The sequence below is a fragment of the Coturnix japonica genome, chromosome W (assembly GCF_054131305.1).
Source record: "Coturnix japonica strain WE chromosome W, WE-NBRP24, whole genome shotgun sequence".
Taxonomy (NCBI): Eukaryota; Metazoa; Chordata; class Aves; order Galliformes; family Phasianidae; genus Coturnix; species Coturnix japonica.
Genome location: NC_140701.1, coordinates 5749301 through 5762867, shown reverse-complemented (window position 1 = coordinate 5762867; position 13567 = coordinate 5749301). Strand labels below are relative to the sequence as shown.

General features: G+C 44.5%; 1 protein-coding gene across 1 annotated transcript; it reads left to right on the top strand.

Moving 5' to 3' along the window:
* Positions 1–2513: 2513 nt before the first annotated feature.
* Positions 2514–13075, top strand: LOC146754388 (myosin-binding protein C, fast-type-like). The gene is made up of 4 exons (XM_085527558.1): positions 2514–2517; positions 11173–11307; positions 12208–12477; positions 13053–13075. The coding sequence occupies exons 1-4, from the start codon at positions 2514–2516 to the stop codon at positions 13073–13075; spliced, it is 432 nt and encodes a 143-aa protein (XP_085383684.1).
* The last annotated feature ends 492 nt before the right edge of the window (positions 13076–13567 follow it).

Genomic DNA, 13567 nt, shown 5'->3' with positions numbered 1-13567 from the left:
ATCAGAGTGCCTTCCAGTAGCCTTAGATAGAGGGATTTCATAAGATGCCTAGGAAAATGCTCGTGCTGTAATGATTTGCTTTACTCCGAGATACCAGCAGCTTACAAAATGCAAAGCTCTAACCTACTGGTGAGGAAATATTCAAGCCTTCCAGTACCTAACCTGTGCTTCAAGTCTTCAGTGACAGAAAATCCATTGGATGGGGCCAGAGGAATGCATCTCACCCCACACCCTCTGTATAGCCACCATTTGTTTAAAGGATCACTCTTCCTTGAGGCACAAAACTAGAGCAGGTTACACAACAGACTGACACCACAAGGGCTTCTCTCGAGATACAAACTGCAGCAAAGAGCATCACAAAAATGTGAAACCAACACTCAGATCAGATCTGTGTCTCTGCTCCGCTCATTAGGAGCATCATGTTTTACTCCCCTTTCAGAGGAAGATACTTCTTCAAGGATAACAAAATCCAGCTCAGCTACAGAACATAGTACCAAATAGCAATAATTATCTCACATTTCCTGTAGGGAAAGAATCCTAAGCACAAGATAATGAAGGATGTCTGAGCTTCAGCTGGGACTGAATTATTTTCTTCAGTGTCTGATACAATACAACGTTTTCATTCTAGAGAAACAATGGAGATAGCGCAGTGATGCTTACAGCTGCTGCCAGGCAGCGTTGTACAGAGCCACAGTCAATCTCAGCTGAGAGCCCAAGGAAGTGAGAAGAAACAGAACTAGGACAGCTGACTTAAACTGGCCAAAGGATATTCCATACTATATGACATATTGTGGAAGGAGTTTTGAAGGGGGTATAACTTCATGTAAATCTCTTCCACTACTAGGAGGCTAACTGGACACTGATTGGTAGGTGGTGAGCAATTGCTTTGGCATTCATCATAACTCTGAGGGAAGAAAAGACACATTGCTGACACATTGCAGCCCCATATCCCCCTCTGCCCCCCCACAGCCCCACACCCCCCTGTCCTCCCCGCACTCCCCATCAGCCCATCCCACCTCAGTGCTGCCTCTGTCTCTTCTCTCCTCTCCCCGTCCCAGCGCCGGCCTCCCCCGGCCTCCCATTGGGCAGCGGCAGCTCCGCCGGCTCCGATTGGCTGAGCCGCAGTGCGCGGGAGTGGCCCTTGTGGGGGGGGCAGAGGGGGGTGTGGGGCTGTGGGGGGGCAGAGGGGGATGTGGGGCTGCAATGTGTCAGTGTCTGGAGCACAGGTGAAGGCAGCTGAGCTGTGTGAGCAGTTGTGTTTGAGTCTGGCTGCAGCTCTCTTAGACCCCACTGAAGGGCTGAGTGCCACTGGGAAAGGATCTCTGTGTGGAGATTGCTTCTACTAGAGGTAGTTCTATCAGACTGTTCTATAGAGCTGTGCAGGGGCTGTAAAAGGAGCTGAGGGGGACTGTAGGGGGGATATGGGGCTGTGGTGGGCCATAGGCGGACTAGGGGCTCTAGGGGGCTGTGAGGGTGTGTAGGGGTTGTGGGGAGCTATTGGAGGATATGGGCAGGTATGGGGCTTTAAGGGGTGGTGTATGGAGAGATAGAGGGTTGTGGGGGCCTTAGGGTGATATGGGGCTACTGGGGGCTGTCGGGGACTGTGGGGAGGAATATGAAGTTGTAGCAGATTGTGGGGGTGTAGGTGTGGTATATATATGTACATCTATGGGAATATACATATGAAAAAGATGGATCCATGTGTGTTCTGGGCTGCACTGAAAAAGGGGTGGCCAGCAGGAGAGGGAGGTGATTGTCCCCTCCTGCTCAGCTCTTGTGAGGCCCTATTTGCAGCACTGTGTCCAGGCCTGGGAAGGATGTGGAGCTGTTGGGGTGGGTCCAAAGGAGGGCCACTGTGATGATCAGACGGAAATTTGGGTGAAGCTGCCTGATTTTATGAAGCTATTCCTGTTATTTTCTTGGTGCTGTGTTTCCCAAATGAGTGGTTTCTGGCTGTGCTGCAGCACCAGTCTGCATGTGAAAATCAACTCTATTCACCATCTGGGAAGATCACGACTTCCCTTCTCCCACCAGCACCACTGAATTACAGTTACTCTAAGGAATCCTTAAAGAAGGGTTTATAGCTGTCATGTTATCTGAAGTGCTTGGGGCATTCTGATGCTATTAAGCTCTATGTATTAACAAGTTCAAAAAGAAAAGGTAGGCATCTGATTGTTGTGACAGTTTCTAAGTTATTTGGAAAGCTGTACCACCCAACCACTCCTTCTGTTTGATGGAGGTGACAAAGCTCAGTTTAATTTCTGACTGCTGTTTAAATTCTGGAGCTCAAGCTGGTTCCTGGAGCAGAAAAAGCTCGGTAGCTGTCCCTCCTAAAAGCAGGCACCTCTGAGCAAAATATGACATCTCAATTTCTGATGGTAAGCTCAGGAGATCTGATTCCAGCGTCTAGCTTTTGGCTTCATGCTATGTTAGTGGGACCTTTGGCATCCAGCACTGACTAACAGCAACTGACAGGCTGGTAACAGTGCACATCAAAGCAGTTATGTGTCAGGATGGGTCAGGAAAATTGTATGGCATTGAGATTTCCTGTCTTTGCGCTTTGCAGATCTAACTAGCTGCTGGAAGAATACTGTACGCCATGTTCACACCATTTTCAATGAGCTGGATGAGTCTGTTGTTGGCATTTTAATGCAATTGACCAGGCAGGCAATATGTATGGAGTATTTGGCTCTCTCTACAGTAATGAATATTTCAGTGTCTTCAACGTGTGGCTCATTGCTTCCATTTCAGGCTGCCCAGAGAAGCTGTGGATGCCTGTCCTTGGTGTTGAAGGCGAGGTTGGATGGGTGATGGGCAGCCTGAGCTGGTTAGTGGGCAGCCAGCCCATGGCAGGGTGTTTAGAACTGGATGATCTTGAAGGTTTCTTCCAACCCAAGCCCTCCCGTGATCCTATGATTCTGTGATTTCATTCAGGTTTATTGAGATGAGATGAGTTCTCCTAAATGCGCTGTTCTCCATATGATTATAATTGGAGTCTTAAATTATAATTGGGTGACTTAAAGCAGACACCATACCTTCTGATGGCCAAAATGAAATGAAATCAATCCTTTACTGTGTCAGTAGTCTGTAACTAGAGCCCATCAGGTAATTCCCAGCCTCCTGCCTGTATCAGTGGCTGCACACAGTGAAAAAGTCTGATGGGAATTTAACCTCTAAAATGTTCAGAAGCAACCAGAGGGTGAATATATTCACTATGCAAATACCTGCAGGAATAAGCTTGTCATGTATGTCCTCAGGTACCACAGTAGTTAATGGTGGGACTCAGTAGGTCATGCTGAAAGTTGAGTCTGCTGATCTTGAAGGTCTTTTCCAGCCTACATGACCATATGCTAATATTTCTGTATTTCTTTCTGTTCAGCTCCCAGAAAACCTCCCACCCAGCCCCCAGCTGACCCCGTGGTGAAAAATAAAACAGAAACCTCAGTGACGCTGGCATGGTCCCCTCCGAAGATGCACCGCCCCATTCCAATCGATGGCTACATTGTGGAACCCAATAAACTAACTGGCTTCACCTGGGTGAGGTGCCACGAGTCTCATGTCCCCGTCCCAGAGTTCATGGTGAGCAATCTGTCTGAAGAGGCTGATGATCAGTTCCGAGTGTCTGCAGTCAATGCGCATGGACAGAGCCCGTCTCTGGAATTCCCAGGGAGCGTGCACCTTGGTAAGCACAAAAACCCCAATGGAAATGGGTCAGTGTGTGCTGAGCAGCTGTGTTGGTTCCCTAAAGTTGTTTTCTTTGACTTGAAGGATAGTAGTGCATTAACACACCAAAGGCTTTCCCTTATTCCTAGTTCTCCTATCTCCTATCAACCTCCAGCTACCACTAAAGTGATACAAGTTCTGTTTCTGTGACAGAGACATGAATATTATTATCTTTTGATATCTCACATGTGCAAGAGGCAGAACTTTCTGTAACAGATTTGAAGCATAGAAGTGCTTCTTCCAGCACTCATGCAAAGGGTGAAGTAGAAATGTACCTATGATTTAATCTTCCATCTCTAAATGAGATCCCAGACTTGCATCTAAAGAGCATTAAGACATCCATGTTGTTCTTCCTCAGAACCAGTCCTGGCTGTGAAATCCCCACTAACAACTGGTGAAGCTGTACCTGGAAGGAATGCCATGTTTACTATTGAACTTACAACAACGTGTTGCGGCACTTGGTACATCAATGGTAAAGTCTTACAGGAAAGCGAGACCTGCATCATCAAGAGAACCCAAACTACTCACAGCCTAATGATAAAGAACGTCACCAAGAATGATGATGGAGCAGAAGTGAAATTTGTTGCCAAAAATGTTGATGTCAGCACCAAGATGAAAGTGAGAGGTATTTGCTTTGATCCTTCTCCTTTCCTCTTCCAGTCAAGGCATAGTTGCTGTGATCTGCTGATTAGAACTGGGGCTGCAGGCATTCACTGACTGTACCAAATACCTGAAATTGCATCCCATGGACTGATGTGAGTCCTGGTAATGACCTAAACATGATAGCACAGAGTGTAGGGTAAGCCAATCTACCCAGCTGCTTGGTATCTGAACCAGATTGCTTCATGCCAGCTGATGAATGTCTGCAGTTCACAGCTATTGGCCAGTGCATTCAGTCACCAGGTTTACCACTGCATCACCATAGAGCAGTACTTTCAGCTCCAGGTTCAGACAGCCTTTCTGATTGCACTGGAATAGTTTAGAAGTAGGGGAGCAATCATTCCAATAATATCAATCAGCGTTGCATGACGAAATATAACAAATAAACATTCGTGATGGGAGGAGCTGTTTGTCACTGGGTGGAAACCTCTGCAGAAGCATGTTTAGAGCATTCTTAATCAGTAGAAGGAGATGTTTGGTTGATTTTTACTTAGTAAATCTGGCAAGAAGACCAAATTAAATATCTTGAATTGCTCAGCACTGACATGTAGAAGAGACCTGTGATGAGTCACAGGGATGTTTACTTAGCTGTCATTCCATGGTGGGCTTTTTCTTACACAGATGTAGGGAGAAACTGAACTTTCCCACGCAGGTCTCTGCTTTGCTGCAGGGTTTAGGTCTGATCTCTGAGATCCACACACTGGGCCTTGATTGCAATAAATGAGAGCCCTTTGTTTGCTCCAGTGGAAGACTTTCCATTTCTGCAGTACCCTCTGCAGAAGACACAAATGCAAATGCACCTTCTTCCCAGCAACAATTGCCTTGTTCTTTTTTACACTGAGTATGCATGAGGCTCTTCATCATATTCTTCTGGCTTGTCACCCTTGTTGATCCATGGAGAAGCAACAAAGCCCTAGAGTAGTGTATGCACTTTGGCATTGGAGAGCTTACGTAATTGCTTCTTCTCAATGAACAAACTCCAGAGAGGCATGGAGACAGCTCCAAACAGAATTGAATAACGGGACTAAACTTATGGAGAGCAGAACTTCCTGCCAAGGCTTGTCAGCTAGTCTTAATTTTGCTTTTCTTCTCCCTCTTTGTCACGTTAGCATAATATTTCATACTGGCAGGTCTGCCCTCAGAATTAACTGGCACAGGCTACCCAGGGAGGTGGTGGGATCCCTGGAGGTGTTCAGGAACTGTGGAGATGTGGCCCTGATGGATGTTATCAGGGGGCATGGTGGGGTGGGTTGGGGTTGGAATCAAAGGAGGACCCCCATGTATTTCATCAGGAAGCACTACTGGTAATAAGACTTTTGGAGCAAATCCTGGTAGGGCCACGCTCAGCTGGTCCAGTCCGGAGGCTGTTCCTCCTTCCTGCAGTATCTGCAGTGAAAACCAGCAGCTGCTTTTGTGTGGCTGGGCTCACATCCAGCAGTGGTGAGGTGACTACAATTATTCCACTGTGTGTTAATAGAGGCCAGTTTCATCATCTAACTTTTGCGCTCCAATTAACTTCCATAAAGGAATTCTGTTTTTCTTTTCAGTCCTAAGTGTTGTCTCCATCTTTTAGGCTCGATTTGTTTTCCAGGGGGTTACAATGCAGTAATAGAACACCCTCCATTTATTTCCTTCTAGTTTGCTTGTTCCAATTCTTTCCTCAGTTTTCCGAGTTTAGACATTTTCTTTAAGCCCTGGGCTTCTTCCTTTGGCTCTGTCCCCTGTACAGTGTATGTCTTTCAACTTGTGGAGATAAGGTAATCTGGTACGTGGTTTATAAAAGCTGCCAATTTGCCAGCTTCTGAATTAGAATCTAGCAATTAGAACTAGGATTAAACGTGTATGCTTGGCCTTATGATAAATGAATGCCTCATGGTCAGCAATGTCCCTGCAGTTCTTTACCATCGTACATATTTTGTGTGCCCATATTTTGTTTCAGCACTGGCAAACTTCATAAACAAAGAGACAACTGGAGTCACGACTTGAGCCCTGACATCTGGGCTTCATTCTTCTAGTTCATGAATTGCCTCAGCACTTACATCATCTTTAAACCTATGACTGAAACGGTCCTAAGTTCTTAGCATGGGAATCCAGTCTCCTCTTTTGACAAATTAAACTCCACATTTGGAGAGTTGAGTGTCTCCTGCTGTACCTGAAGGACGTTGTGATCTCTGAGGTGACTCCCTGAGGTTCTGTAAGCACAGCCATTAGCTCATAGTGCAAGTAAAGCACTGTCAGGTCAAGCCTGGAGGAGTAATGCTTGTCACTGACATGTTCCTGTTCAGGGTGGAGCTGGAGGATAAAATAACACAAGAAATTGTCATTGAAAGTCAATATCTGTGAAATTCAACTGGCTGCATTCACAGAACCTGGCGTTAAGATCTGGTTTCTGGTTTCTATCTTGAACCTCTTTTCCATAACCCAGTCCTCATTTATGAACTGAAGCTCTACTGAAAGCCTTTTGCTGTGTATGCTCATGCTGCAGTGCAGCGCTTGTGACCTTTAACAGCACATTCACATTCCTCTGATCACAGGCTCCTTAAGGTTGATTAATACCCTCTAGTCCAACTGCTCACCCATCACCATCATGATGCTCACCATCAGCAGGCTAAAAACTCAGCAGAGATGATAGATCAAGCCCAACACTGGATTTGGGATGGCTAGAGATTCCTAAGATATTGAAGGATTGCTTGCAGGTGGTGTTGGCTCAGGTATTCACCCTGCATCCCACCTCCCGTTCTGTTTGGTTGAGAATCATGCATTCTGCAATTTCACTTTGTAATTCAAAGCCCCTTTCTTTATCTGTTGAAAAACTGATCTAAAACAAGCCAAGAAGACTCCGTTGGAACTGGTGGATGCAGAACAAAGGCATCCCCAAAGGACAAGTTGCACTGTTTGATGAACATTATTGGATGAGAGTTAAGCTAAGATTTAAAAAGTTCTGGGGCTGTCTCTGAGCATCAAATACAGAGGAAGCCTGCATGATTCCCTGAGAATGGATACCTCCTACTTTGGTGTAGGGTGAAGGGAACACTAGCAGTAACTCCTATCACAAAATGTCACGTGGCTCAGACAAAAATGCCATCAAGAGGGGGCTTAATTAGGAGCAACAAATGGTCACAAGATGGTCTTAGGGCAGGGAAGTAATCTATCTATGTGATACTGATTGATGCTATTAGTTCTTAACAGCTTGACTCTAGAGGGGCTGTTCTTCTTTGGTCACCTAGTTTTAAAAGAATAGATGGCTCCTGTCTATTACAATTTTTAATGCATTATTTGTTCACTGATGCCATAAATGTGCCTGGCATAGCAATTGGCCTTGGTATATCCAGTGACTGAAAGCAACAGTTGTTGCTGTAAGAAATGCAGTACTAAGCTTGGTCTGCCTGTAGCTGACAGCCATCAGCTTGCTCCTCAGGCAGGTTCTGTCTGGATGGAATGAAGGGCATGAAATACTGATGTGCTCTTCAAACGCTGCTTGTTAACTTAGAGACAAAGTGTTGAATAGGTTTGTTCATGCATTGCAAACACGTTACTTATCTGCCTTCATTTTAGCTTCAGAAGAACGTGTGCAGAATACAGAATTGATTAAAAGAAATAAGAACTGTCTGCATAGAACTTACTTTTTCCTTACACAGGAGAATCAAGCACACGTTTGTATGTGAGTATCTCCAGAGGTGAAACTCGATCACCCAAATGTAATGAGCAGAGACATTACAATCAGTTCTAACTGTATCTTCATGCTGTGCTGAATAAGCCTGAGTCAGGATGTAAACCACTTTCTCTTTTTTTCTTCAGATGAAGCCATTAATGTTGTCAACAAGCCCAAAATGACTCCAGAAATATCAGTCAGTCCTTCTGAAGACCTGGAGCTGGTGTGTGAGGTGTCAGCTGCAAGCGGAGCTGTTGTATGGAAGAAAGATCAAACAGAGGTGAAGCAGGACCAGAAGACAACCATCATCTCCCAGGGGACGCACCGCAAGCTCATGGTCAAAAATGTGACCCTGAAAGACCAAGGGAGCTACAGCTGTGAAACAAAAGATGACAAAGCAACATTCCAAGTGAAAGTCAGAGGTGAGAAAATGCTTGGAATCCCAGAGATAAAGGAACGCTTCATTTTGTGTGTCTTGCATTTGGAGGATCAACTGACAGCCTCTCTGGTGCAAAACATTTTGGCTCTAGGACTTTCTCTGTCATCTAGTCTCATAGCAACACTTTTCTACATGTGCTTTTCCATCCAGGAATGAATTACTGCAACAAACCATAGGCAAGGAGGGTAACTTGTGCAGCTCTTGTAGTCAGCTGGTGTCTGCAGGGTTACAGTGCAAGAGCACAGCAGGCATGCAAGGAGTGAGAAAAGGGGAGGTGTTTGAAGAGATCTGGTTACAAAATTTGAGTGACACAATTAGGTGGAAAATGCCAATAATCAGACTCATAAATGGCCTGGGTTGCAAAGGCCCACAGTGCTCATCCAGTTCCAACCCCCTTCTTTCTATGTGCAGGGTTGCCAACCAGCAGCCCAGGCTGCCCAGAACCACATCCAGCCTGGCCTTGAATGCCTGCAGGGATGGAGCATCCACAGTCTCCTTGGGCAACCTGTTCTAGAGGGCCGTTCCCTTCTGATTTACTGGAAATGTAGAGAGACATCAGAAGAAAAAAAGATAAGATAGGAGGTTCAGCAGTGCATGCAGGTGTTCTAAATCTCATGTCCAAATCTGCTATCAGACTGCAAAATGTTTAGCTTTGTGATATGATGTGATATGATATGATATGATATGATATGATATGATATGATGTGATATGATATGATATGACATGAAATGATATGTCTATCATTTCCCAAGGCAAAATAGAGGGGAAAGTATTTTCCTGTCTTAGTGAGGCATCACGATGCTCCCTGTGAAGTGCAAGTATAATGAAAACGGGCAACTGGAGTAAGCTCTGCAGCAGACTACAGCAAAACTGTGTGACTCTTGTGATGTCCCTGCAGAGAAAGAAGACGTGTTTACAGAGAAGGACAAGATACAAAAGGAGATGAAGGCTGCACCAACAGAAAAAGCCACGCTGAGCTGCGAGGTGGCCCAGGAGAAGATGGAGGTGAAGTGGTACAAGGAGGGGAAACTGATCACCTGGAGCAAGAAGTTCAAGGTGGAGTCAGAGGGCAAACAGCGTCGGCTGGTGCTGAGCCAGGTGGAGAAGAAAGATGCAGGGGAGTACAGCTGCGAGGCTGCTGGCCAGAAACTCACCTTCAAGATTCATGTCACAGGTGAGACAGGTGTTGTCTGAAATACAGCAGAGAACAGAAAAGTAAAATCTAGTTTCTATTATACAGTGATCCAGTTGCAGTAGTCTGTGCTGAGGTTTTTTCCCTAGACTTGATTGCCTGGGTTTGTAGAAAGTATTTGGTTTTAGTATGGCACAAAGACCTGTTTCAGTCTGTCTGTAGAATAATAATTACTGATATATGTACAATGGAAGCAATATTCAAGATATTATTCAAATCTCTCCTGTGCCTGAGATCCCAATCTGTAATTCTTGTTCACCGAAACATTTGACTAAGATAAGTATGTGCAGTGAGGCTGGAGTGCATGTTGTACGTGCAGGCTTTCATGGTAGGAGAAGCAGGAACTTCTCCTAGTAGTACACTGCCTTTTTCCTATGCCTTTATGTTGGAGGCTGCATCTGGATAGGTGAGTCTGCTACTCCCAGTAAGAGACCTGGTAGAGCTGACTATTCCCAGAGCTCAAAGTAAAATAGATATCTGCAAATCACACACAAAGAACAAAGGACTGCATTGGTGAGCATATTTCCTTTGTGTCTTTGACAGTCACAGTTGTGGCAATGGTAGATGCCATGAGGAGTCTGTTCAGGAAGCCAGGAGTACTGTTCTGGGTCATGAAAAGGCAGCCAGTGGTTTGACTATCACACGTTTATGTGTTTTGATGTTTCACAGTGGGTCTGAAGTAAAAGGAACTCAGGTTTTGGTTGCCTGCAGGACAGATGTTCTTTTGGGTTCAATATGTTTGCATAGTGACTTGCAACCATGGGACTGGTGTTCAAGGACCCTCTTGGTTCCTTCAGTTCCTAGGTTCTTTCTTGCCTAGATTTGACACTTTGTTTCAACAGAAGAGCTGATATTCTCTAGTGAAGGCTATTAGTATTGGCACAAGTGGTAACCTAAACCTGTTCCAACCTGTACATACAAACCTGCAAGATGGTCTCATTTCAGTCCCTCAGTCAATACTTTTTCTTTTCTTCCCTCAGAGCCAAAACCTGTGTTTATAAACCAGGAGAAGGTGCAGAAAGAGGTGCGTGCTGCCCTGGCAGCAAGTGCCTCCCTCAGCTGTGAAGTAGCACAGGATCCAATCTAAGTAAAATGATCCAAGTATGGAAGACTGCTTGCCTCCTCCAGAAAGTTCAGAATGGAATCTGTGGGCAAAACACGGCGTCTGGTTGTGGAGCAGCTGGAGAAGAAAGATGCTGGAGAATACATCTGCGAGGCTGCTGGCCAGAAGATGACCTTCAAGTTGGAAACAACTGGTGAGCATTCGCTTTGGGAGCACTAAGCAGCTTTGGTGGGATGTGGATGTGAGGGAATGGGTGGTTTCATTGACATGAGAGAACAGGCAGTGATGCTGTGAAACCAGTTGGATGATGCTCAGCCTGGCCATGTGCCTCAGAGCTCTTTGCTCAAGGAAGCCAAGTGTAGTTGTGGGTTTGCTCTCAAGAGCACAGTTTGGTAGGGATGAGTTGGCGGTTGGACTAGATGACCTTAGTGGTCTTTTCCAGCCTTAGTGACTCTGTGGTTCTCTGCTTCAGGAAAGACCTACTCGCTGACTTACACACGTGTCCAAGTCAAGGATGCCGCAGAAATAAAATCTGTAGCAGAAAAGGCAGAATCTCGTGCCCATCTTACAGTGAAAGGTAATTATGCTTCTGATGACGATTTTGCTTAAATTATCTTATGTTATAAACCAGCTAACATCCTTTGCTTTAATGTCAAGGAAGTTAAACACCACCATGACCTTTCACAGAAATAAAAGCTCCAACCTACCTGCCTTTCTGCCCACAAAATATCCAGCTTGTCTTTTGGGATTTACTTTGCTAAGTAAAACAGGCGATTTTCTTTAGGAAGTTGATTTTCTACCTTTAGACTTCAGATTTGTGTTTGAACGTTGAGGGATAAAAACATAGCTTGAATTTTTCTTCATCTTCTTTGTATGTTTGAAATGAGCACAGGTTGTGTTTTTTTTTTAATATATACAATGTTAGGGTATATATATGATGTTAAGTGTGGTAAAGAAAAGGGAGACATTTGAGTTAGCACAGTACTCAAGAGTTCAGTCCCCAGCTTTGCCACTGTTACAATTATAAGGGCAAGAACATCCTGGAAAATGAATTTCTCCTAAGTAGAGTCATTACATTTGAGCTACAGAGACCTTTACTAGGAGAAAACTTGTTGTTCAGAGCTACGTTGCTGTATTTAACCAAAGTAATTATCAATGTCTGTGTTTCACTGATCCTCTATTCCATTTCGTAATGCGAGGAGTTTGATATCGAGATGGGAAGGTCATGATTTGATTTGGATGTTGGACTGGGAATCAGAAGATCTGGGCTCTCTTCAGGTTGTCAGTCTTATTGTCTGACTTCTTAACAACTTTCCTTTCTTTCTACTACTTTTTTAATGATGTTTTAAGGCATTTTGAGCTGATAGGTGTAGTGTTCATGTGCAGTAATGCTGACATGAGTAAGTAGGGTGATAATGTATGGGTTTTTTATATTCCTTCTAAATCTCTGCTTTCTCTTGTTCCATCCTTCTTAAAGAGCAATCCATTAATCTAGTAAAGGAGCTGTGTGATGAGGATGTGACTGAGCCTGAAGAAGCCAAATTTGAATGCGAGATATCCATTCCTTCTGTGAAACCTCCCAAGTGGTATCTGCGTGAAGAAATCTTACAGGCTGGCAGAAACTTGATTATGCAGCAAGAAGGCACCATCCACCGGCTGACCATACCGAAAACCACCACTGATATGACAGGCACCATTCAGTTCTCAATTGGCAAATCCAAATCCACAGCCAATCTGCTCATCAGAGGTAACGTATCCTGGCTTGATTTACATCATGAAGATGAAGAATTAATTACCGTACAGTCTTCCTTCACTGGAGTCTTTGAAATATTGTGTGTTTTCTGGAGGGTCTGCTCCATTTCCTTTTAAAAGTCGTTGGACACTAAATAAGACAGCTGCATCTCAGTAAAAGATCTGTTTGAATAGTTGTGATGTGCTTACTATTCAGACCTACAGAGCTGAGGTTTTGTCCTTGGCTATACCAAAGAAGTCAAATCAGGTGGAATTAATTGTATTTCTGAACTAGACAAGTTTAAGTTTGGTAGCACCTAAATTTGATGCAGTTTGTCATTGATTTCATCTGAAGGAAACTTCCAGGCTTCTTATCTGCTGTTGTCCCCAGCGTAAGAGTCTCCATTCACATCCTAAAGTACTTGTTATATTTTCAACTCACTCTTATTTGAAAAAAAGCCTCAACTGGGAGCAATTTAATAAGCACAGAACAAGAGCTGGACCTTGCATTTAGTAGATAATATACAGTATTACTTTATAGAAATGTAGTCAATGGCATTCCCTATAGGCAATCGTTTGTTTTATCTTTAGAGTGGTTCAAAGAACAATTGTGAACATGGAATTAATTGGAATGGAATACACGCAAGAGACTTTCCTCTTCTTCCAATTGTCCTCATCCTTTCTTCTCTTCCACCCCTGTTTTGCAGATTACCATTTACAAATCACCAGGAAGTTGGAGGACAAGACAGCTTTGGAACGTCATTCTGTCATCCTGTCCTGTGACTTCAGGCCTTCTCCAAAGGTTGTGAAATGGTTCAAGGGCCACCCACCCATCGAGCCCTCTGAGAAGTACAAGATCAAGAGGGATAAGCATTCAGCAGAGCTCAAGATTCTGAAGCTGAAGCCCGATGATGCTGGTGTGTACAAGTGCAAGGCAGAAATTGCAGAGACTTAGGCCACGCTGACAGCTGAAGGTATGAGCATGGAGGGTGGCCTCTTCCATGTCCTATTTCACCTCAGATTTCTCTTCTTAAGGTTCTTATTTTTGTAACAGTTCACCTTGTTTCCCCACAGCTCGCAATGTAGAAGTGACGAAGCACCTGCAT